Raw genomic sequence first — 26,634 nt, 5'->3', positions numbered from 1 at the left:
TTTCTCTCTCTGCTTTGAATTTTGCTAGGCACAAAACTGAAGCAGGAGACTGCAGCCCCTCAATGAAGTAATGCTTGAAGCTGAGTGGATGACCTTTTGGTGACTGACATTGCTCTGCCTTGAACTGGGGAGACTGGGGAATCCTCCAGGTATGGACACGTTAGAGCACTGGCATCAAGGAGCACTGATGCCTTTGCTCAAGGTTTAATGCTTGCCCTCTTCAACTCGTATGTCAAGTTTTTCAAGCCTTTATGATGATTCGGAGGGATGGGGGGTGGTTAGGACATTGTCCCATCTCCTAGGCCTGCCCTTAGTCCAAAATGTTGATTTGGATAAGAAACACTTATGCGATCTGGGACACCAGCTCAGCCATGGTCAGCACCCTGGGCAATCTCCTTGGATTTTGAGACCAGCTTTGAGCTGACCCTACTCTTTCTGGACAGGTAGGCACTGAATCTCTACTGCAGGGCCTTCACAACTCGATGACATCTTTGCACAGAAGCTGCACTAGTGTGTGTCATGATACCAAGTCACTTGTAGCACTGAGAATGATCTGTGGTGGTCATATTTTGCAATCACTTCATACACTTCTTGAAACCACAAGTTTGCTTCTCAGTTATGGTAAGGAAAACAGACAGTCTGAAATCAAACACAAGAAATCTTCACAGGAAACATGAGTCAAGGAAATGATATATCTGGCTGGGATGCTGACGATGAATGCTAATTCATGGGAAAGAAATGTAACTTTCAGCAATGGTGAAAAAATAAAAAAACCTCTTAGAAAATGCAAAAAAATCCTTAGTAGGGTGCTACGGGGAAGTGGAAAAAAAATACGTAAGTCAGGGGTGCTTGAACTGATTCTTGCCCCCTGCCACAAATCTGGTTTGCAGAATATCTCTAATGAATATGCATGAGATTTATTCGCATACACTACTTCCTATATATCCAAATATTTCTCATGCATGTTCATTAGGGATATCATAAAAATCTGACTGGCTGGGGGTGGCCCGAGTACCTGTTTGGGCACCCCTGTTTTAGGCAATAATTTGCTGCCTAGAAGTCCAGAATATCCTATTCGAATGGGGGGGAGGGGGGGGAGCAAAAACTGAGCAGCTGTGGGTCCAGCAGTATGTGGGGAAACTACTGCAGATGCCTACAAAGCTCTGGCACAAGACCCATGTATGTGGCTCCATTGCCTGTGCATATTAGAGAATACTATTTGTGTTTTAAGAACATGAAAATAGTAATTGTGCATACAATACTATATAGATTCAACCATACATTTCTTTTTTTAAAAATAAGGGATAAAATGTTGCCCAAAAGCCTAGTTCCAGTTATTTGTCTATCCTAGATCTACAAAACAAAATTGTCTCAATTAAAAGATACAATTTGTATCAACAGCAAAAGGTACTTTCTGGTTATTCAGGGTCTTGCTCTCAAACTGAAAACTGAGCAGCAACATATTAATCTAGAGAATCATCAGGAAAAACTAATAGGTAAGAAGGCTGAAAAACCTGACTTTTCAAAAAATACTGTTACAAGCAAAGAACAATTGCAAAATTCATATTCCACTGTCTACTGACTAAAACCTACCAAAAATGTCTAAAATATTTAAGAGCAGATAAAACCCATGACAAGTACCAGAAATATTCCTTTCTGAAACAAATTTCACCGTTTTAAAAACTAAAATCTATGGCAAGAATTAGATCTAATACAACAGTCCCTTTCCACCACCCCAGAAAAAGCACCCTCAAAGAAAATCTACAGTATCTTACAAAAGTGTTTAAATTAGTATTTACAGTTTAAATCCCATTACTTTAGTGCATCAATTACATGTATACCTTCAATAAAAAAAGATTCTCAGACCAGTCTCGATAAAAGACTGAGGAAGTTTAGAATGGTATGTTTAATAAAATAATTCTTAATGAAAAGTTTGTATTTAAAAATAGTATCAATATGAAAAAACCTCATTGTATTCAGCATAACTATCAATAGTAAGGAAACCAATCCACGTCATATGACCAACAGCTGAATGGAATTCTAATCTTTAAATTCCAATTATATTGACAAAGTAAGGAAAAACTAGATCCTTCTACATATACAGTCCCCAACATATTAAGACTCTTGACTTACACACAAAATTATTGATCTCTTACCTTTCTATTGATTGCATCTGCTCTCAAGTCAACCACATTGAAAAAATCAACTATAAAAAGTGCTGCATGGAGAGTCACTAAAACTGTTACTCATTTTACTATCATGGGTAACTTCCATAAGTACCAAAATAAAATTCAGTGCTGTATTAAATCTTTGTTTTATATAAATAATGATTATATAGCACAAAGAAGCCCACTCAAAAATAAATAAATAAACTTAATTGCTGTGAAATGTACAAATTCAACTTGGCTTGAAAATATAGGTTTACTAATATACTTTTAACTTACTGCAAATTATGCAGGCCCTTGCACTTGGATAAAGATGAATTCAAATCAAATTAATAAAGCAGGCTAAGTAAGCAAGGATATAAAAGTGCTGTATGTAAACCAAAGTTTCAAAGATCATAAGAAAACAAGTCAGATACCTTCATTGAAGTCTGAATGGAACCAGTCATGAAAAGAGTTTTGTAAGTTGAGGAGAGAGACATTAAGTCAGAATGCAAAAATAACCCTGTGCTACTTCTCAACACTTGGGATTATGCATACAGTAGTCATGATACAGTTTTCACATAAATGGATTACTATATAACCTCCTTGTTGAGAAGATGATCACAAATGCTATTGTAGCACACCTTCCTCAGCATTTGAGCTGAACACCAGAAAACTAATGGAACACCAAAAAGATGCATCATCTCTCAGTAACCTAGCTGTGATTTTTCCACCAAAATGGCTGCAGCAAGTTGCTGAGCATCCATCATATGAGGATTCCTTTTCATAACAATCCTCACAAGATCGGCTGGGAAGATGTTGCAAAGATTTATGTAAACCTTTTCCCGGGCATCCTGATATCTCTGAGGCTCTTGTGGTCCTCCACAGAAAGACATCCGCCAAGTCTGATCTTGTTGCTCTGGTAAGCTTTGGAAGGCAAACTGCTCATAACATGGTTGTGAAGGATTACTAGGCAAGGAGTACGTCTGTCGATACCCATATACATCAATACCATAATTGTGCCTTTCCCAACTTCCAATCCCATCTTGGCCTGAATAAGGCTTCCTATGTCTTAAAGGAGAACTATTATACAAGCGGGAATCAGAGATGCTCTCTATCCTTGTGGATACTAGGGCCCTCCCCATATGTATGTTCTTTGAATGCTGTGATCCCTGAGGAGCAGGATAATCACTAGGATAACTAGAGCGGGCACCAACAGCTGGATGCTGCAAATGAACAGCCGTATAGTTATATGGAGGCTTATGATGATGCTTTGGTTCTTCATGGCCATAACTTTGCACTCTGGTTAGAGAATCATGGTAACTTGGCATGAAGGGTTGTGAATTCAGGCGGCTGTGAGGATGTACATGCTGACACTTCAAGTTCTCTTCTAATTGTGGATCAGGAGAACTAACATAGGACCGGTCGTTATAACCCACATATGAATCACTACTGCCACAGCTCATGCTTCCTTCACTGCTACAATCGGATGCCACTGAACTAATCCTGTAATCTGTGTCTAAAGAAAACCGCCTTTCAGGACTTCGTGGTCCAGAAATGGTAAGATTTGAATAAGCATTCATCACAGAGTAATACCCTATATCCACTGGTGAATCACATTTTGGGTATTGGTCATAAAGCATGCTTCCATGATTTTTGGTTGCCATCATTACTTGATGATACTGTCCCTGTTGTCTTTGTTCTTGAGGTGGAAAATGAACTCCAGAAGGAACGCTATTGCTTGAAGGTGCAGTACTTTGGGGTTTTGCAGCTGAAGGATTTGGTATGTTAATTAAAGAAGGTACAGACCTGGTTTCCAACTTGTTTTTGGTGGGAAGCTTTTCCTCCAAGTCTTGGCAGACGGGAGTCCTTATGCTTGGATCGGATTGCCTCTTTGGAGCAGTGCGTTTTAAATCAGAAGTGCTATCAATCTTGATACTTGAAGGAACACTGTTACTTTTTACCAGCCCTCCTTCACTTGCAGCTTTGGCCACTGTGCTTCTAGACATGGCACGAAGCTCATCAGCTACAGATCGCTGAGGCTGATTACCCCTTTCTGGATGATAGTATTTGCACTTGTGTCCATAGGTACATTTCTTTCCTATAAATCATAAAAAAGAAAAAGAAAAGTCCTATACATTTTCACTTCAGTATGGTACATCATAACTAGCTTTTCTTTTTTATTTCCTGGCCCAGCCCAACAGTTTCCTTCTGTTCCTTTGGGTGTTCAGCTCAGTCGAAAGCTCAGTCGAAAGTAAGTCTAGAATCTGGTCCAAGGGCTTTCATAACTACCCAGGAACACTTTCCCCCAAATTTTATATCCTCTTCCAAAATCACTTCGATCAGTCCTCAGCTGGGAACCATGTTCTCTAGGGGTTCCTTCTGGAATTCTATAGTAGTGGGTCCTAATTCCAGCCACTATGAATGCCGACTGCACAGTATCCCTAGACCTAACTGGCCTGAAGATTAGACTCTTGTCCTGGGAATGAAACCCAGGTCCTCTACATGGTAGTGTGCAGCACTGCCCCTGAGTCATCGGCCTCGCCCCAGTTTTACTTTAACAATACTGGAAAAAAAAATGCTTTTAAATCAAATGATGGTGAAATGTATTCCTTATCACACAGTGAAATTAAAATGCATGTTATATAAGATAAGGCAAAATGAAAAATGGCCTGTTTAAAGGTTTTTACATAAAGTAATATACTAAGGTGTATACTGTGATAAAGTTCTGCATGGGCAGAAAGTTATTGAAATGGTATAAATAAGAACAAATAATGTAGCCTACACCTGGGTATGACAGGAAAGAACCCCACTGGTAGATTACCACAATTGTGGTCATTTTGTCAGATCTTGGTTCAGGCTGGGTTGTCATTCATGATTCTTGAATGAAATCTCTATTGCCAAATGTGTTTGTTTTTGTTTATGATAAAACATTACTATTTGCCCTACACACAAAGTTTGTATAAAGAGAGGTTAGTAACTTACACAAAAATTACAGTGAGTGGTGGAGATGGTGACTGAACCAGAGACCCTAGGGCTTCACAGTTCTCTATTCCAACAACTAGGCTACCACTGGTACAAGCATTCAAAATAAAAGTCACCCACCATATGGGCAAGGTTGCTTCTTATGTTCAGGAACAACTGGTTTCTTCCTCAGAAAATTATCAAGGCTTGGACCATGGCGGCCAAGAGGATCATCAGGAGGCATAAATCTGTAGCATGTACAAGAAAAGAGTTAAAAAAGCCCCAAAACAAACACAAAACAAGCCTAACAATTTTTGTTAGGTTAATCAGCACATTTTGCAGCAAACATGAAATTTTATAAGTCACATATATTGGAGAAATTACTTACCTGATAATTTTGTTTTCCTTAGTGTAGACAGATGGACTCAGGACCAATGGGTATAGTGTACTCCTGTTAGCAGTTGGAGACGGATCAGATTTCAATCTGACATCAGCTCCTAGTACATATACCCCTGCAGGAAGTACAGCTCCTCAGTATTCTTCCTTGCAAAGCATTGTGGATATATGTGTGACTGACTGATTAACTTAATATGATTAACTTAGATAACTTTTGTTAGAACGTTAACAACTTGATTAACTTGATTAACTTGAACTGGTTGGTTGACTATAGCTGGAGACCGCCAGTGTGCCCAACCGGAAAGCGTCGACACCCGGCAGGGTGGCTGTCCTAGGGAAATGAAAGCATGGCTTACCCTTGATTCGTTGAAGGACCATGTATAACGGCAGCCGAGGGTGGGCTGCTGAGTCCATCTGTCTGCACTAAGGAAAACAAAATTATCAGGTAAGTAATTTCTCCATTTCCTAGTGTGTAGCAGATGGACTCAGGACCAATGGGATGTATAAAAGCTACTCCCAAACTGGGTGGGAGGCTGCCCGTGGCCCACTTAGGATTGCCCTTGCAAATGCTGTGTCCTCCCGAGCCTGAACATCCAGACGGTAGAATCTGGAGAAGGTATGGATGGAGGACCACGTTGCCGCCCTGCAGATCTCGGCAGGTGACAGCATTCTAGTTTCTGCCCAGGAAACCGCCTGGGCTCTGGTGGAATGGGCCTTGACCTGTAGAGGTGGTTTTTTCCCCGCTTCTACATAGGCCGCCTTGATGACTTCCTTGATCCAGCGGGCAATTGTTGCCCGCGAGGCCGCTTCCCCTTGCCTCTTCCCGCTGTGAAGGACGAAAAGGTGGTCCGTCTTTCGTACTGGTTCCGACATTTCCAGATATCTGGATAGGAGTCTGCCGATGTCAAGATGGCGCAGACTACGGGCTTCTTCCGACTTCAAGCTGTCCATCGTAGGTAGTGAGATGGTTTGGTTAAGGTGGAAGTGTGAGACCACTTTGGGGAGGAAGGAGGGAACTGTGCGTAGCTGAATGGTCCCCGGGGTGAGTCTGAGTAATGGCTCACGGCAGGACAGAGCCTGTAGCTCAGATACGGCGGGCCGAGTACACGGCCAGCAAGAACACAGTCTTCAAGGTTAACAGATGGAGGGACAGGCCTCGGAGGGGTCTGAAGGTGGATCCCGCTAGGAATTCCAAGACAAGGTTGAGGTTCCACAGGGACACTGGCCACTTTAGTGGTGGGCGAATGTGTTTGACTCCTTTCAGGAAGCGTGATACATCTGGGTGCGAGGCTATGCTGTCGTCCTCGCTCCTGGAGCCGTAGCATGACAATGTGGCCACCTGTACCTTGATGGAGTTGAGGGACAGACCCTTCTGTAGTCCATTCTGTAAGAATTCTAGGATCACGGGAACTTTAGAGGAACGTGGTTTGACATTGTAGTCTTCGCACCAGGCCTCAAAGACTCTCCAGATCCTTATGTATGTTAGAGATGTGGAGAACTTGCGTGCTCGGAGGAGAGTATCTATTACTGCCCCCGAGTATCCCCTCTTTCTCAGGCGGGACCTCTCAATGGCCAGACCGTAAGAGAGAATTGAGCTGGGTCCTCGTGGAGGATGGGACCTTGTTGTAGCAGGTCTCTGTGGGGAGGCAGGGGTAGGGGATTCCCTGCCAGTAGTTCTCATGTCTGCATACCAGGGTCTTCTTGGCCAGTCCGGGACCACCAGAAGAACTAGCCCCCTGTGCCATTGAATCTTGTGAATGATTGCGCCCAGCAAGGGCCATGGCGGAAAAGCGTATAGCAGGGTCCCCGGTGGCCAGGCCTGTACAAGGGCATCTATCCCCTGGGACTGCGGATCCCGCCTGCGGCTGAAATATCTGGGTAGTTGAGTGTTGGATCTGTTTGCTAGAAGATCCATGTCTGGAGTCCCCCACCGATTCACTATCATCTTGAAGGCTGTGGGTGACAGCTTCCATTCTCCTGGGTTTAGACTTTCCCTGCTGAGGAAGTCTGCCGTGGTGTTGTCCTTCCCGGCGATGAGGACGGCGGAGATGTCCTGGAGATTTGCTTCCGCCCAAGCCATCAGAGGGTCTATTTCTAAGGACACCTGTTGGCTTCTGGCTCCGCCCTGCCGGTTGATGTAGGCCACCGTCGTGGCGTTGTCCGACAACCCTCTGACCGCTTTGTCTCGAAGTCTGTGGGCGAACCGCAGGCAGGCTAATCTGACTGCCCGTGCTTCTAGGCGGTTGATGTTCCACCCTGCCTCTTCTTCGTTCCACCGCCCTTGGGCGGTTAACTCTTCGCAGTGTGCTCACCACCCGTGTAGGCTGGCATCTGTGGTGAGCAGGGTCCAGGTTGGGGGATGATAGTTTTGATCCCCGGCTCATGTGGCTGGTCTGTAGCCACCACCTTGGCTGGGTCCGGACTCTGCCCGCTAGTGGTAGACATATGGTGTAGTTCTGGGATCGTGGGCTCCACCGTGATAGGAGTGAGCGTTGCAGGGGCCTCATGTGGGTCCACGCCCATGGCACCACTTCCAGTGTGGATGCCATTAGTCCGAGGACTTGCAGGTAATCCCATGCTGTGGGATGAGGGGCGCTCAGCAGAGTCTGGAGCCGGTCCCACAGCTTTGATCTCCTCATGGGGGTCAGGCTGACCTTGTCTTCCTTGGTGTCGAATCGGACTCCTAGGAATTCCAACGACTGCGAGGGCTGTAGGGAGCTCTTGTTTGTGTTGACTACCCATCCCAGGCTTTCCAGTAGAGCTATGACTCTGCTGGTTGCTTGGTGGCTTTCCTCCGGTGATTTTGCTCTGATCAGCCAGTCATCCAGGTAAGGATGAACGAGGATTCCTTCCTTCCTGAGTGTTGCTGCCACCACTACTATTACCTTGGTGAACGTCCAGGGTGCAGTGGCTAACCCGAAGGGTAGTGCCCGGAACTGGTAGTGACGATTCAGGACCTTGAAGCGTAGGTAGCACTAGTGTTCCTGATGAATTGGGATGTGTAAGTAGGCCTCCGACAGGTCCAGGGATGTGAGGAACTCTCCTGGCTGTATTGCACGTATGACCGATCGTAGGGTTTCCATGCGGAAGCGTGGGATCCTTAGGTGTCGGTTGACAGACTTGAGGTCCAGGATGGGCCTGAATGTACCCTCTTTCTTGGGTACGATAAAGTAAATGGAGTAATGTCCAGTATTTGTTTCCCGTGTAGGTACCCGGGGTTATGGCCTCGAGGGCCAGAAGTCTGGTCAGTGTAGCTTCCACCGCCGCCCTCTTGCGGGGGTCGTGGCAGGGAGATTCCACGAACTTGTCCGGAGGGGTTCAAAGGAAGTCCAGGTAGTACCCTTCTCGGATGATGGCTAGGACCCACTTGTCCGAAGTTATCTCGACCCATCTGCGGTAGAATAGGGTTAGCCTGCCCCCTATGGCTTTTTCCCTTGGATGGGTCGGCTGAATCTCCTTGTGGGGTGCGGCTGGGGCCTGGACCCGAGCTGGTTCCCCTCTTGTTGTGTTTGTTCCGAAAGGACTGGTTCCTGCCCGTAGGGCGGGGCGCTTGATAGTTGTTCTTGTAAGGGTTTAAGCGCTGTGAGCTTCTGCCTCTGGTGGACCTGGGAAAAGGATGCTGGTTTCTCTTCGTCTTGTCTTCCGGCAGGCGAGGTAATGGGGAGTCGCCCCATTTGTTGGCCAGTTTCTCTAGTTCGCTGCCGAACAGGAGGGATCCTTTGAAGGGCATTCTCGTGAGGCGTGTTTTGGAGGAGGCGTCAGCTGACCAATTTCGAAGCCAGAGTTGTCTCCTGGCTGCCACTGTGGATGACACTCCTCTGGCTGCTGTGTGCACTAGATCGGAAGCCGCGTCAGTGAGGAATGATAGTGCTGATTCCAGGTCTTCTCCCAGGGTGTTGTTCCTGGCTTGGGATAAACAGGAACAAGTCACCACGGTGCAGCAGGCCGCAATCTGCAGGGACATGGCTGCCACCTCAAATGATTGTTTTAGTATGGCTTCCAGGCGCCGGTCGTGTGCATCCTTGAGCGCCGCTCCTCCCTCCACTGGGATGGTAGTGCGCTTAGCGACCGCGCAAAGTATGGCGTCCACTCTAGGGCACACCAGAAGCTCCTTGGTTGCTGGGTCCAGGGGGTACATGGCCGATAAGGTTCGACCCCCTTTGAATGAGGACTCTGGCACATTCCACTCCAGGTCAATTAGCTGTTGTGCCGCCTGTAAGAGAGGAAAATGGCGAGACATCTGTCGAAGGCCCTCCAGCAGGGGGTTCATTCTAGGTTCCCCCGGGGTGCCTTGGCCCGGGATAGCGAGTTCCGATAGGCATTGGGATACAAGGTCCGGAAGCTCATCCTTTGAGAAGAAGTGTCTCATGGTTCGGTGTGGTTCTGTCCCCGAGGGAAGTTCTCCCTCCTCAAGGGGCTTGACTTCTTCGGAGAAATCCGTGTCCCCGTAGGTGGGGCTTCTGGGTGGTGGGAGCCTGTGCCTAGGCCTCGAGGGTCCTGGGGCATGAGGGTCTTCCGGTGTCGCATATGGCTGGTCCGCCCGGGGTTCAGTTTGCATTTTGACAAAGGCGTGAATCCCCTTAAATAACTCTACCCAGGAGATCGATGCTGGGTCTAAGTTGAGGGGCGCCGGTTCCCTGGGGGTCCCCGTCTGTGGGATGGACTCACTGGTGCCTGCTAAGTCCGGGGTGCCCCCTGAGGAGCTAGCACTGGGCCCAGGGTGGGACTGGCCCTGACCTGGATCTCCCAGGGCCTCCTCACAGTGTGCGCATAGGGCGTCTGCTTCCTCGCTCTGTGCGGCTCTGATGTGGCATGCTGGGCAGAGGCCTTGAGCTTTTATTCCTGTTTCTGGAGGTGCCATTTCTGTGGACGCGTAAGCTCTTATGCGCTCCATTGCGTCTGATATGTGCGCGCAGATGTGCTCCTAGCCGTAGATGTGCGCCTTGTACTGTGCGCGTAACTTATGCACGTAAGGTTTTATGTGCGCCTAAGATTATGCGCACAAATAATTTTGTGCGCTTAGCTTAATTTGTGCGCTCGGATTGGACGGCGGGTGGCGTGGCGAACAAGGCCAAGATGGCGACGGCGAGCATGCGGGCAATATGGCGACCTCCTTGGAGGGTCTCCATGTGGGCAGACCCTGGAACAGCCGGGGCCTAGCCCTGCTAGGGCAGATCAACCCGGTGGTACAGATTCCGATCGCCGACCTGTGCTCCTTCTTGATCTTCGGAGACCGGATTAAGTAGAAGATTTCCACCTTACCTAGTCTTCGGCGCTTCCCGGTTTCGCCCCGGGTGGTCTCCGGCTGCAGGGGGAGAGGGCAAATACCTTCACCGCCGCGCTCAAGGGGGTACATCCGCTGCCTCCAAGATCGGGGGCTAAGTCCTCGCCGCGATTCGGCCACCGGACCGAGGCTCACCTCCGAGGGACCATGGAAATCACCTCGGGAAACTCAACTGGGGGAGGGACCCGAGGGTATCACCGCGGGAGTGAGGGGCTCGTCCTCAGGTAGGTTTCTTCTTTAAATTTCGGTTTTGTTCTTTAATTTGGTCTAACGCTCTGAGAGCGTGCAGATAGTCCCTAACTGCTATGGAGATGGAAAATACTGAGGAGCTGCACTTCCTGCAGGGGTATATGTACTAGGGGCTGATGTCAGATTGAAATCTGATCCGTCTCCAACTGCTAACAGGAGTACACTATACCCATTGGTCCTGAGTCCATCTGCTACACGCTAGGAAAGTTATCTATTCATCCGATTTATATTTCACCTTTAGGGCATTTCAAAGTGGATTATATTCAGGTACTGTATATATTTCCCTATTCCTAAAAGGCTTACAATACTTCATAAAAAGCCTCAGAAAAATATACATTTTTAAATAAGAGGAAAGCGTCAAATTAAGAATAAGCTAAGCCTAGAGAGTGAATTAGATATGAAAAGCAACAGCAATAGTATGTTGACTTCTTGCAAAAATATGACAAACTATGAGGATAAAGACTGGAAAAGAAATGAATAGGAAACCTTGAAAAGCTGGTAACAATGGAGAGCAAAAATGAATGTACACTATGGCAAACGATTTAATGGAATAATCAACATTTTGGTACAAAAAAGTCATCAGGCTTTCATTTTTATAATAATCCAGAAACAGTTGTCAGGGGGACACCTGCATCTCATAATCAAACAAGCTGTGTAACTGTAGAGAATCAATGCTTATGCCAACCTGGGATGGAAAACTGAAGGAACAGGGAGGGTAAAAAGAAGAAAAACAATCCTATTTTTATTTCTCCAGTTCAAACCTGGTTCCTTTGTTGGGTTTAATACAGCACCCTCACTGGCTTTTATCACTGGAAGTGACACTGACTAAAAAAGATTTTGTGGGCACTATACAGCATTGACCAGGATGGACACAAGAATGCAGAGCTCCCGCCCACAGACCATTACAAAGCTCACCCAAGCACTCTCAATATTAGCTTTTTATGATTATATTTGTAGCTAAGACTACCTGGTCCACAAAGATAATCAAGCACAAAACTGCTGACCTGAAACAGTTTTCCTTTGGAAAACATGCGGCGGAGCTCCTGGATGATGAGGGCATGCAGGCCGCGGACAGCACGAGTGGCTCAAGCGGAAAAGATGGCGCCGGTGGGTCCGCTGCGCTTTTAGCTCTAGCGAGCTCAGTTAATCATCTGTCCAGAGACTAGATTCAAGGATGGTTCCTCGAGCTATGCTCGGATATGAAGCAACAGAAGACCAAATTATCTGTTTCTCTCTCTGATGTGTGCGATGCCCTGGATGCACTAGGCACCCGGGTAGATGACCTAGACACCCAGCTCAATAGCCACTGAGATGCTTTGAACCCTGATGGGAAAAAACAAAACCGATGCCTTGGAAAAGAATTTAATTAGAATGTAGCATGCCGGACTCTGGCCAAAGTTTTGCTTTATGGCTGAATCAGGGGGTCTACAAAAGATACATTAAACATAAGCTTTAATATTAGTAAAAACAACCCAACAAAATTGAGTAAAATAAAATGAATTATACAGTATAAATATGAACTGGTGAAATGGTTGTTAATAAAAAGGAGAACAGAGGCAACAAGCTAAATATTATAACAAAGAACAGAGAAGAGATAATGAATGAACAATACCTTTAAATTGAATAGCATCTAGAGTATGTATTCAATTGCAATATGTATCCACTGGAAATATCAACTAAAAATAGAAATGAAAAACATTTTCTATATAATACACCTTTCAAAATTGAAAAACAAGAAATTAAAAATAAAATACTAAAAAAAAAACAAAAAACTTAATTAGTAAATTTTTTGTAAAAAAAATTCTTTATAATTTTATGTTAAATAAATTTAAAAAATATGTAAATTTTTTTTATATATATAGAACACATTTCTAATGTAAAAATTAAGTTTACCTTATTAGATGTTTTAAAATGACTAAGATCATATCTTGATTGGTTGACCTATAAAGTGAGTAATAAGGTGGATTATGAAATCGTATGATCTTAAAAGGTCTGGTTTCCAAAGCTTGTTGCCTTGGTTTCTAAAGACTAAGATCATACAATTTCATAATCCACCTTATTACTCACTTTTTAGGTCAATCGATCAAGATATGATCTTAGTCATTTTAAAACATCTAATCAGGTAAACTTAATTTTTACATTAGAAATGTGTTCTATATATAAAAAGTTTTTACATACATATTTTTTAAATTTAACAAAATTATAAAAAATATTTTACAAAATATTAACTAATTTTTAAGTTTTTATTTATTTTTATTTTTTTGGTATTTCATTTTTAATTTATTTTTAATCTTGTTTTTCAATTTTGAAAGGTGTATTATATATAAAAAAAAGTTTTTATTTCTATTTTTAGTGAATATTTCCAGTGGATACACACTCTAGATCAGTGGTTCTCAACATTTTCCCCATCGTGACACACCTGACAGACCATGTTCACATGTGTGAAACACTGCTCATGACAATTACGACAGAAATAAAAAATAAAGATCTAGTATTATTTTTATTTTATTTTATTTATTTAGAAACTTTTATATACCAACAACGGTTTGCACATCGTATCGGTTTACAGATAACTAAAAACTTTAGGCATTGCCTTTACATGGAACAGGAACTGTGAACTAGGGAACAGCAAACATCTAAAAGCAAATTAATAGTATTTACAAGAGTAAGAGACAAATAGATTAATTACAGCTTGGAAACTGGGAAGGCAAGCGGGGCAAATCGTAAAAGATAGGCAACTTCGGTAACCGGCAAGACAAAGATGGACAATCTACAAAATATTAGACAAGAGTTAGGTTGCAAAAGCATTAAGATCAGAGGGCAGGCAAGGAGAGGAAGAGGAGGGGAAGGAGAGTGTTGCTAAAAACGGAAGTAGCAGCAGGGAGTGCTGGAAGATAAAGGTGTAGTACTCAAATGGTTTAGGTGGTTTCAGGAAGGCGGTTCATGTAGGAAGGATAGGCCTGATGAACAGCCAGGTTTTTAGTTTTTTTTTTAAATTTAGCGGTGGAGGTTTCAGTGCGTAGGTCAGGGGGCATGGAATTCCAAAGGGTGGGACCCGCTAGGGAGAAGGCTCTGTTCATTGTGGAGCTGAGTTTGGTGGATTTAATGGAAGGGGTACGTAGGGTTCCTTGGAGTGCAGTACGGGTTGGACGGATGGAGGTGCGAGGAAGAAGGGGAGGGTTGATCCAGTCGGAGTTTTCATTAGTGATACTTTTGTGGATGAGTGAAATAGCCTTGAAAAGGATTCGAGAATGTATAGGTAGCCAGTGGAGATCGATAAGAGTTGGTGTAATGTGGTCACATTTTTTGGAATTGTAAGGATGCGTGCTGAGGCATTTTGTAGGAGTTGTAGAGGTTTGGTATATGTGGCAGGGAGGCCAAGGAAAAGAGAGAGTTACAGTAGTCAATCTTGGAGAAAATAATAGATTGTAATACTGTGCGAAATCAGTGAAGTAGAGAAGGGGTCTGAGTTTTTTTTTTATAGTTTGTAGTTTGAAATAGCAGTCACTTAGGATGGATTTGATGAAGGGTTTGAAAGAGATGATTGTCAATGTGGACACCCAGACTACGGGTGTGAGTGGGGAATGTCGTGGCGGAGTAGGCGAGAGGAATGGAAGGTAGTGGATGCTTGATGGAGAGGATGAGGAGTTCAGTGCAAGGTGCATGTCGGTGAGTAGTCTGTTGATGGCGGTCAGGCATGATTCCCAGTTATGAAGAGCAGTTTGCAGTGAGTCGGTAAAGGGGAACAGAATTTGAACATCATCTGCGTAGATGTTCGAAGCCAAGTTTGGTGAGGAGGGTAGTGAGGGGAAGCATGTAAATGTTGAAAAGAGTGGATGAGAGAGAGGAGCCCTGGGGCACACCTTGGTTAAGGCTAATAGGGTTGGATTCATTGCTATCAATGGAGACTGTGTAGTGACGATTTTGTAAGTATGAAATAATCCAGGAAAGGGCGGTGCCGGAGATTCCAATATTGCTGAGGATGTTGATTAGGATAGTGTGATTCACAGTATCAAAAGCAGCAGAGATGTCTAGCATGGCAATGAGAAATGAACTCCCTGTGTCGAAGCCTTTGATGACTGTGTCAGTCAGGGAAAGTAGTAGTTTTTCGGTGCTCAGATTTTTTCGAAAGCCGTATTGTGTGGAAGGAAGAACATTGTATTGTTCTAGGTATTCAGACAGGCGAGAGTTGACTAATTTTTCTAGGATTTTGGACAGGAAAGGGAGATTGGAGATGGGTTTAAAATTGGCTAGAGTGGAGAGATCAAGATTGGGTTTTTTAAGGATGGGTTTGACCACCGCCTGTTTTAGGAGGTTGGGAACCGTGCCTTGTTCTAATGAAAGGTTGCAGATGGAGGAGAGTGGTTTGGCGATGACTTTGGGGATAGATAGGAGACGTTTGGTTGGGATAGTTTCGGAGGGATGGGAGGAGGGTCTCATCTTTTTTATTTTTATTAAGAATGACACAAGGAAAAGATACATATTCTATCTGAACAGAAACTGCATAAACAATAAACATCCCACACCAAAACAGCACCAATTTCCAGCACTTAACAGTAACCACCTTACCTAAGAAAAGGCAACACTGAAAATATTACACCAGGCCTTAAGACACCAATACATCTCCTATTAGGAAAACGGACCAAGTCAGGCTGCTATAGAGCCCTACACAAACTACACGCCAGCAGAGAACCTCACCTGAATCACATGTGCTGACCCTCACACCTAACAAAGAATAAAGGGACCAAAACGCATAACTAGAAGCATGCAGACAAAAACTGAATTGGAAACCGCAACAAGCCAAAGTCTCTGTATGCAGTGCAACAAAGGAAAAAAAGAAACATCACCCATCCTTATAAAACAAATCAAGAAATATAAAATCAGTAGCAGTAAAACCATACTAACAAAAAGAACAGATTTCAAAACAGCATAGGAATGTAATATCCAATAATTAAAAACTATCAAAAATTTCTAGATACCAATAAAATATTTTAAAATAGCAGACAAAGACCCAGTAATGAAAAATAATAAGGATACAAAAAATGTTTTGCTCTGCATACCTCATTTGATATTCAGGTGCCCTGAGATTGTTTTGAATTAGCAGGAGGAGGGGTGGTTTTGCTTGGAACTTTCTCCTCTCTCTCACACACACTGGGGCTCACAATCGCTCACATATACACATGCTTTTTCTCTCTCACATATATAGGCTCTTAATTACACATTTACACACATGCTGTTTATCTTTTCAGGCTTACACACACAGGCTTTCAATCACACACATACATGCTGTCTTTTTCTCTCACACACAGACTCATTCACATGCTTACAAACATGCTCTCTTTCTTTTACACACAGGCTCTCAATCACATACTCACATGCTCCCTCACCTAAACCAGCTCTCAATCACACACATACTCTTTCACATGTACAGGCTTTCAATCATTCACATACATGCTATCACACACACACACATAGGATCTCAAACACGCATGCTTGCTCATTCACTCTCCCCCTCCCCCGAACTAGCGGCAGCAGCAGCTTCCTCCACTTCTAACCCTAAAGGCAGCAGCAATCTACTTCATTTTCAGCCCTCGCGGAGCAAGGAGTCCCATCGGCCGTGGGGGATGACGACGTTCTTTGTTTTTTTCTGAGCAGTGCTGCTCATTCCTCAGGCTGCGCCTCTCCTCTTCTTCGGGCTGACGCTGCCTGCACTAGCATGGTCTTCTTCCCGTGCACGCACCTGCTGCTCACCACTTCCTCTTCCGGGCTGTGGGGGGGCCGGGAAGAAGAGAGCATGCCGGTGCTGCCGACTCCAGTTCTCCTGTCGCATTCCACCCGGGCTTTCAGTGTTTTAAGCCCGGGTGGAGGACCTATATTGCTCGGGTAGGGGGAGCAGCTGGGTCAGCAGGGGACCGGAAGTGTGGCAACACAACTGCGTGTGCTTGGCGACACACTGGTTGAGAACCACTGCTCTAGATGCTATTCAATTTAAAGGTATTGTTAATTCATTATCTCTTCTCTGTTCTTTATTATAATATTTAGCTTGTCGCCTCTGTTCTTTATTAACAACCATTTCACCAGTTCATATTTATACTGTATAATTCAGTTTTTTACTCAATTTTGTTTGGTTGTTTTTACTAATATTAAAGCTTATGTTTAATGTATCTTTTGTAGAGCCCCTGATGCAGCCATAAAGCGAAACCTTGGCCAGAGTTGGGCATGCTACATTCTAATTAAATTATTTTCCAAGGCATCGGACTTGTTCTTGTTTTTTCACATCCGTGGCTATCCTTGACCGATTACAGTCTTGTTTTGTGGGTTGAACTCTGATGGAGCAGCATAAGATGCTTAGAGCTGAGTTCTCTTCCCTCTCTGAGAAACTCGAGGACTTTGAGAACCGCACCCAGAGGTGCAACTTGAGGATTCGGGGAGTTCCCGATACTTCGGATTATGCGAAAGCCGGTGATGTTGCTATGAAAATTTGTCCATTTATTCTCTCTGGTAGCCAGGCAACCACAGAAACAAATGATACCATCATGCCAGATATCAAAATTGAGTACGCGCACCGGGCTCTTGGCCCTTGTCCTGACACCCAACTGCGGGACACTGTCTTCTGCCTGCAAAGCTATCTGCAAAAATCTTTAATCTATGAGGCGGCCAGGAAGCAGCATGATTGAAAATAGTGTGGCCTTCCCACAACCAATGACCTGGCTCCTTTGATTCTGCGTAAACACTACAAAAGATGACTACTTTTCTCTGGGTGGAAGGCATCTGGTACCGTTGGACCTTTCCCTTTGGGCTCTAATTTGTCCCGCAGGGCTCTACTTCACCGGGTTAAATCTCTCAGTGAAGCAGCAGAGGGCTTCAAGCAGGTGGGCCTCGTGATAAATTTTGCAATTCCCAATATTGCACCTACTGGACATGCACCCGCGGTGGCAGAGAGCATGCAAAGGAGGACGCTGCCTACGTCGCCATTCTGAGGATTCTCAAGCTACCTTGTCTGACCAAGGTTGATTGTTTCTCTTTTAGTTCCTGGCTAAAAGTCATTACATATATGTGACAGTTTCCTGATAAGAAGTGCTGCACAGAAATACTTATGTTAGTGCACACATTTTTCTCTTTTGTTGGAGGGTTATACCTATTATTGTGGTGATAGTGCTTACTGTTTATTATTCTGTGGGGGAAGTTCGTGGGATGCTCCCGGGGTTTAGTGTGGATCACTATGGTGTTTGGGTGGTCCATTTTGTAGGTATGGGGAATGTTTTGGGGACTTTGTGTATTCATATGTGATTTGCAACACAATTGCCAGTCTAGGGATCAAGGCTTCTGGTGGGGGTATATCATGGATGGGGTGGTGCTATTGATGTTCCTGTTTTACAAAAATGGTGGAGTAGATACTGTCTTTGAAAGTTAAGGGGCTCAAAACTTATCGCAAATGTCACTTATTAGCCCAGGAGTTGTCAGCTCTTAATGCTGCGATAGTTCTGATTCAGGAAACACACTTGCAGAAAAGACACAAGCATTTTTCTCCCCGGAATTATCCCTATAAATTTATGCCAGCTAGTACCAAGGGAGCAAGGTATGCGGGTGTGAGCATCTTGCTTTCCTGTTATCTAACTCGAAGTACTACTATAAGTTGCTGATCCCCAGGGTCGTTATTTTCTATTAAAACTAAGAGTGGGATGGGATGTTTTCACCCTGATCACTATTTATGCCCCTAATTCTGATCAGGTGTCCTTTTTGAATCATGCACAGGGTTTACTAGTCATTGGGGGCGATTTTAATTTTACCAGGAATTCAGATCTTGATAATTCCCAATCTACCACTTATAATTTATCAGGAGTGAGGAAGTCACTGTCTTTTTTGATGTCGACATCTGGAGGCAACGGTATCCCATTTCCCATAGTTACACTTTTTATTCTGCTTCTCATACGTCCTATTTCGGGACAAACCTAATAAATAAAAAATAAATATTGATTATTTTTTGGTGGATAAAAATCTTCAGAACAGAGTAATCGCTATGGGCATAAGCAATATTAAGTGGTCCAACCATGTACCTGACTGGATTGATGATACAGGACGTGGATCATGGACAATGCTTTTGACGTTTAAATGAGAATCTTTTGAACGATGCAATGTTTGTGAAACAACTGGATGGGCATCTGCATGCGTATTTCCAACGCCATGTACATTCTAATCTTCCTCTAGGCATAGTCTGGGACTGCTCTACAGCATTGGTGAGAGGCCTCCTTGAGAGAGAGCGAGCGAGAGCAAGAGCGAGATATATATGACCTCTTAGCATGCATATCACATTTGTAGCAATTGCATATGGACAGACATGTTCAATTCCATCAGGGAGGGTGGATCTTTCTCTGTCTGTTCTAATGTTGCTAGGATCACACAGTGTTAGCAAAACTGGGTAGGGATAGATCTATTTGTGGATCCTTTATCGCCCAATCTCCTTGATTAATTTGGATCTTAAAATATTAGCAAGGGTTCTGGCCGAGCATCTGAATAAAATATTACCCTCCTTAGTCCACTCTGATCAAGTGGGCTTTATACCTACACATATGGCGGAAGACAATGTCCGCAAAGTAGCTGACCTTCGATGGGATATTTTCCTGATGCAACCAATCTGTTTTGCTATCCATTGACCCTGAAAAAGCATTTGACCTGGTGCATTGGTTCTTTTTATTTAAGACCCTAAAGAAAATGCATTTTGGGTCTTTTTTTCTTCAATGGATAGAAAAGCTTTATGACTCTCCTAAAGATCAATGGTGGTTATGGAGAAAGTTATTTTTGGAACCTGCCATGAGGATCCGTATATCTATACAAATTATGGGAGTTTGGCTGAATAATTTGCATTGTAAATTATCTTTTTTCACAGACAATATTCTTTTTATGCTTACTAATCTCTACATATCTTTAGAGGGGGTGGTGGATGAATTGGATCAATATAACAGTTTCTGGCTTCAAAGTTAACTACGATAAGTCTTAGCTCTTGAATCTTCATTTGCCGGTTTCTGAGGTGGGCCACATCAAGCAACATTATCCTTTTAAATGGGCCAAACAGTCTCTTAAATATTTGAGGGGTCATCTTAGGGCAAGAGTAGTAGATCTATTTACTTTAAATTATGCTCCCTTGTTGAAAAATATTGAGTGGGACTTAGAGAAGTGGAACAGAGTTTTTCCTGGTTGGGCCGCATTGCCATTGTTAAAATGAATATTCTTCCCAGATTTCTTTATTTTTTCTCCACACTCCCTATTTATATTTCACCTGCTTTACTGCGGTTGTGGCAGAAAAGAAGTTTTGGCTTTATATGGAAGAAGCGACCACCATGAGTGGCTCGCTCGGTTTTATTCCATTGCAAGCCCTGAGGAGGTTTAGGGGCTCCTAACCTCTGCTCAACTTCAGGCTTTGGTTGATATACACAGAAAGGCTGAAATAAAACAGTGGATTTTGTTGGAACAAGCCCTAGTGTGGATAATGCCTTTAACTGCTTTGCCCTGGCAGGCTTGATCCACTTGGAGAACACTGTCACGTTACCCAATATCCCTACAGAACACAATGCGGATTTGGTACCAATGGAAGTTTTGCCTAGTTGGTAGCAATACGTATTTTTGTATTTATCCAATTTGTTTCACAATACTTCTTTCCCTGCTGGTCTTTTGTCTAGATGTTTACACTGTGGGCTGCTCATGGTATTACTTGTATTGGCCACCTTTTCACGCAAGGTGCCCTCTACAGTCCTGGTGATCTAGTGGATAGATATCATTTGGGTTCTGTGGATTTTTTAGCATATCCTCAAATTCGACATTTTTTGAATTTGCTGCTAAGAGCCAGAAATTAACCAAATCCCTATTTGAGAATTATTGTGAACAATCTGATAAAGCATAGTGTTTAATTTCCAAAATTTATGGTATTCTTAATAGCTGTTTCAATGAACCTTGTTGTCACATCAGAGCTTGGAACCAAGACCTAGGTAATTTACTGAGTGATGATGATTGGGATCTGGTCTTTCGTCTGCTAAATGTTCTATATCTGCTAACTTGCAAGAATATTGCTATAAGGTCCTGATCACTGGCATCTGACTCCATTTAGGCTTCACAGCATTTTTAAGAACATAAGAAATTGCCGTGCTGGGTCAGACCAAGGGTCCATCAAGCCCAGCATCCTGTTTCCAACAGAGGCCAAACCAGGCCACAAGAACCTGGCAATTATCCAGACACTAGGAAGATCCCATGCTACTGATGCAATTAACAGTAGTGACTATTCCCTAAGTAAACTTGATTAATAGCCGTTAATGGACTTCTCCTCCAAGAACTTATCCAATCCTTTTTTTAACCCAACTACACTAACTGCACTAACCACATCCTCTGGCAACAAATTCCAGAGCTTTATTGTGCATTGAGTGAAAAAGAATTTTCTCCGATTAGTCTTAAATGTGCTACTTGTTAACTTCATGGAATGCCCCCTAGTCCTTCTATTATTCAAAAGTGTAAATAACCGAGTCACATCTACTCGTTCAAGACCTCCCATGATCTTAAAGACCTCTATCATATCCCCCCTCAGCAGTCTCTTCTCCAAGCTGAACAGCCCTAACCTCTTCAGCCTTTCCTCATAGGGGAGCTGTTCCATCCCCTTTATCATTTTGGTTGCCCTTCTCTGTACCTTCTCCATCGCAACTATATTTTTTTGAGATGTGGTGAGCAGAATCGTACACAGTATTCAAGGTGTGGTCTCACCATGGAGCGATAAAGAGGCATTATGACATTTTCCGTTTTATTAACCATTCCACTATCAGATAGAACCTGGAGAAATTGTGGTCACTTGGGAACTTATCACATCCAGTAGCAATGTCCGGTGGTGGCTTCTTTTTGGAAACAAGTCACAAATTGGATATTTCAATTATTGGGGAGAGTGAAATTTTAGATTCACATTTCATTTGCTCAATCTACCAGTGGATGGGCTTAAGCATTCACAGCATCTTTATCTCCAGGTGTTTATAGTGTGGAAACAGGCTCAAGTACCATCTTTACAGTTGGTAGTTCAAAGTCTTTATAACCACTATTGTCTAGCACATCTCACAACTCTGAAATAGGATCATCCACCTATTTATTCGTTCTACAACTTGGCAATTTGACTTCCCCAGGAGAGGGTACCCTCATACTTTGTCTTGATCCTAATGACCTTAATTCTTTTATTGTATTTGAATTGTGTTGCTCAGCTTATTTCGCAATGGGGGGTGGGATTGAAACAAATTTGAAAACAATTTTGGCCGCATCCTTTTCCATTTTATTGTACACTATCCTTTTCAAATTATTCTTTACCTCTGTACATGACAATGTAAGGTTTTCATTTAGCGGGGCTTGCAAAGAAGTGCCTGGATTCAAGCCATATCTATTCAGGACCCAGGGTTGGAAGCAATTTGAACATTGTTCTGTGTAACAGGTTATTAACATAAGTGAAATGTGGATACAATTTTAAAAATTGCTGTCAGCAATGAAGGCAATGCCACCAAATTGCTTCAACTAATTTTTCCATTTCAAGTAAGAATAAGACCCAAGAATATTTCCTATAACAGAAAGAAGAATGTGAAATTAAGCCTACCATGGAATTCCAGCAGACTTGTTAAAGGACATAAATTTGTAAAGAGTGGAAATCTTACAGAACTGAAACAGTTAAATCAATGAAGTGAATACTGCATTTAGTCCCAACAGACTAGTCAATGTTATTGAATGGACTACCAGTAGAGTTTCCCCATTATCTTTTTGCTAAGTTGCTCACATTGTTACTTACTTGTCGTTGACAAATGAATACATCAGTAACCGTTCATCGATAAATTTCTTCCATTCGGGTTTTTCGTTTGCTAGGTCTCTGTAGTTATCATTAGAAACAATGATACCATCTGATTCAAAAGCCAGTTTCACTATGAATCTGTCATCATAGCACACCACTCTTCTCCCCTGCACTCGACGAGATGGAGTAAACACCAAAATTTTCTCCTTCTCTAGTTTACGTAAGATTTCTTGATCTAGTATGGAAAGAGGCAAGTTCAGTGAATTAGGCAAAAAGAAACTTGAACTAAAAATTCTTCACAGCAGCTTTTAGCATGTTGGTCATGTTTCATACCTAAAATATATAGTGATATGGCATATTATGGGTTAAAAAAAATACTAGAATAGGATAAGAACCCACATCCAAACAAAAGGTTTAGAAGACTCGCAAGATACTTTTGGGCACTATACATACAGGCAGGCCTCCAAAATAAGGAAAGCAAAGTTGCATACCTGTAACTGTTCATTGAAGACAGCAAGATAAATCCGCCATAACCAATGGATGACATCATTTGACAGTACCAACATGGACCAAAACACTCAAAGCTCAGAGGTCTTTCTGAGCATGTGCAGGAGTTCTCACTTGCAATCATTTCCTTGTGAGCCCCAGTGTCTCTTTCAGAACTTTAAGCTTTAGTTTCTCCATCAACAAGCAGGATTAAATCAAATATAGCCAGGAGACCCAAGCCGAGAGTCCACACCAGTGAACAGTGGGGTGAACAAGCTATACAGAAGTACGGTCGCCCCAGGACACACCGTACAGCGAGTAGTGGAAGGTGAAGGTATGAATAGATGACCAAGTACCAGTTTTGTAGAGGTCTTCAATGGAAGTGACCCTCAGATGATACACTGAAGCCATCATGGCTCTCAATGAGCTTTGACAGAATCTGCAATTTGTAAGCCAGCCAATGCGCAACAGTCCACTAGTGTAATTTGAAATAGTTCTTTTAGCAACTTCCTGTTCCAACCTGTTGGGATCAAAGGACACAAACAGTTGAGAAACTTGATGGTGAGGCACAGTCCTTTGCAAGTAATATGCTAGGGCTCTCATAGTCCAAGGAGTAAACAGCCTATTCTACTTTATGTGCATGTGGTCTTGGAAAGAATGTAAGCAATACAACAGCTTTGTTGATGTGGAATACAGACATCACTTTTGGAAGAAATTTAGGGCGAGTGTGTAGAACACCATTATTGTGAAAAAAAAGCAAAAAACTATAGGTAAGGTGAAGAGGCAATCTGAGCCTGTAATTCGCTGAAGTGATGGCTATGAGGAGCATTACCTTCCAGCTGAGAAATTTCAGGTCCACCAACTCAAAAGGTTTGAAGTGCTGTTTCATAAGTTGAGCCAGGACCACATGAAGGTCCCAAAGTACTTGAGGTTTACTGATTGAAGGCTTGGTATGCCAAAGTCCCTTCATGAATTTTGACACTAAAACGGGGAAAGATAGCAGCTTCACCTATCCACTGACCAGCTGCAATGCCACAGAAATGCTCTTTGAGGTCTGATGACAAAAGGAAGAAGAGATATCGAAGCAGATCCCTTGGACTACAAGAGAATGGGTCCAGATGACACACATCATGCAGAAAACCTTATCCACTTGTAACTTTACAACTTTCTGGTTGAAGGCTTCCTAGCTGAAACCAGAATGTCCTCTACAGCTTTGCATAGAACAAGAGACAATACTACTGTGCACTTAACATCCTTATCAAGAGGGCCAGGGATGGAAAATTTGAGTGGCAGAGTCATTCAGCCTCCTGGGTGAATTGGAGGGTGAACTGACAGATGAAGTATCACCACACTTAATGCAGCCAAGCTACAATTATGAGAAAAACCCTCATCCACTCCTACAGGATCTTCTGAACAGTCCTGGTGATAAGTGGGAGAGCAGACATACTCCCAACTCAGCACAAAAATACTGGGATCTTACCTGTAGCTGCTTGGATTCATGAAAGAACTGACTTTACAGTTGTCCTCAGACACAAACAGGTTGATCAAAGGTGTTCCTCAATGGAGGAACAGGTCTTCTGCAACTGAATGTTCTAAGGACCATTCATGAGATAGTAGGACTCTACTGAGCTAGTCTGCCAGCATCTCTTAAATGCCTGGAAGATAAGTCATCTGGCAGTATGGATTGTGATGACAGGCAGATGACCAGATCCATAGGGCCTCTTTGTAGAGGGCATAAGAACCATGCCTTCTTACTTGTTTATATAAAATTCACCACCTGACTGTCCATCCTAATCAATATTCTCTTGTCTGAGAGAAGGAGAAATTTCAACACATACCAGATAGCTTGTGGTTCAGAAGATTTATCTGCAGATCATTTTCCACTTTGGACCATGCTGCTTGGGTCCATGAAGCACTGGTGTGAGCTCCCCAGTCTCTGGTAGAGGTGTCTGTAGACAGAATCACTCGATTCTCTGGGACTTGCAACAAAGTCCCCAGGCTAGAACCTCTGGGTGTATCCAGCACTATAGAGATGGCCACAACTCAGGAGTTACTGAAACCTGATGAGCTAGGTTGAGGCAATTGATCTCACTGACACTGGAGGGCTCACTGCTGTACATGTGAAGGCAACTTAGATGGACCACATAGACTGCAGTCATGTGTCCTAGCATGATTAGCACTGACCTTGCTGTCTGTTCCTTCTATAGAAGGTACTTTGAGGCCCATTAAAGTCCCAGCTCAATTAACAGGTAAGAAATCTTTTTCACTGCGTTAAGCCAATATGAATTAGATCCTCTGGGGCAGAATCAAGTTGGACTTTGAAAAATTGACTATGAATCCCAGGGACTGGAGAAGCTGAATCACCATGCAGAGGGATTCCAGGACATGCTATGACCACCAGACACTTCGTGAACACTCTCAGGGCACTCAAGAAGCTAAATGAGAGCACCTTGTACTGACAGTGCATGTTCACCACTACAAATCTGATGAACCTCTGGTAGGCAGAGCAAATGGAGGTGTTCACATGTATTTTTCAGGTTGAGTGCACAGCTAGTCCTTTGGCTGAATGAACAGCAGAATTGTCTGAAGCAAATTCATCTTTAATCTCTCCTAGACCAGTATCTGGTTCAAATTCTGCAAATCCAGGATGGGTCTTAACCCATCTGATTTCTTGGGGATTAAGTACTATGAAGAGAACTCCTCACCACACTCCCAAAGGAGGATAGACTATGGCCTTCTGAAATAGAAAGGACTTTACTTCCAGCTGTACCTGAGCTATGGGGTGGGGTTGGAACTGAAGACTAACATCTGCCAGTTTGGGAGAGTGTAAAAAGCATAGGCAGTATTCATACTCTACAATACTCACATATCCTTTGTTTGATTTATACTCTGCTTTTCAGTGCTTCAAAGTGGATTACGTTCAGGTATTGTAGGTATTTCCCTATCCCCAGAGGGCTTACAATCAGGAATGTAACTTTAAAACCAGCATGGGGCACCCATATACGCACATATTTATTATTTTTATATACCGACATTCGATCTCAATCGAGATATCACACCGGTTTACATTCAGGTACTGTAGGTATTTCCCTATCCCCAGAGGGCTTACAATCTAAGTTTTGTACCTGAGGCGATGGAGGGTAAAGTGACTTGCCCATATGAGTGTGTGAGTAGACATACACTGGAATTTTAAATTATGCATGGTTTAAAATGCACCTATTGCACATATGAGTACTCCAGATTTTAAGCTGTTACTCAAGCAAACTTACTTCGCTAATCTTCCTTAGGACTTTGTCGGCTTTAATGTGTGC

The 26,634-nt window shown here is 43.3% G+C and overlaps 1 protein-coding gene across 7 annotated transcripts in view; it reads right to left on the bottom strand.

Annotated features, from left to right (window-relative positions):
• Nucleotides 1-1,033: 1,033 nt before the first annotated feature.
• The window catches only part of ZC3H12C (zinc finger CCCH-type containing 12C), a 168,755-nt gene continuing 143,154 nt past the window's right edge, over nucleotides 1,034-26,634 (bottom strand). For all 7 annotated transcript variants that reach the window (XM_029602481.1, XM_029602482.1, XM_029602480.1 and 4 more), the window contains 3 exons: nucleotides 22,838-23,072; nucleotides 5,250-5,356; nucleotides 1,034-4,245 (listed from right to left, as the gene is read on the bottom strand). In XM_029602481.1, coding sequence (XP_029458341.1) covers nucleotides 2,852-4,245; nucleotides 5,250-5,356; nucleotides 22,838-23,072 — 1,736 coding nt within the window. In that variant the 3' untranslated portion in view covers nucleotides 1,034-2,851. The remainder of the gene's footprint in view (nucleotides 4,246-5,249; nucleotides 5,357-22,837; nucleotides 23,073-26,634) is intronic.

This window comes from Rhinatrema bivittatum, chromosome 5 (genome assembly GCF_901001135.1).
Source record: "Rhinatrema bivittatum chromosome 5, aRhiBiv1.1, whole genome shotgun sequence".
NCBI classification, from domain to species: Eukaryota; Metazoa; Chordata; class Amphibia; order Gymnophiona; family Rhinatrematidae; genus Rhinatrema; species Rhinatrema bivittatum.
Note: the sequence above shows the minus strand (reverse complement) of the source record. Positions and strands in the feature narration are given on the sequence as shown.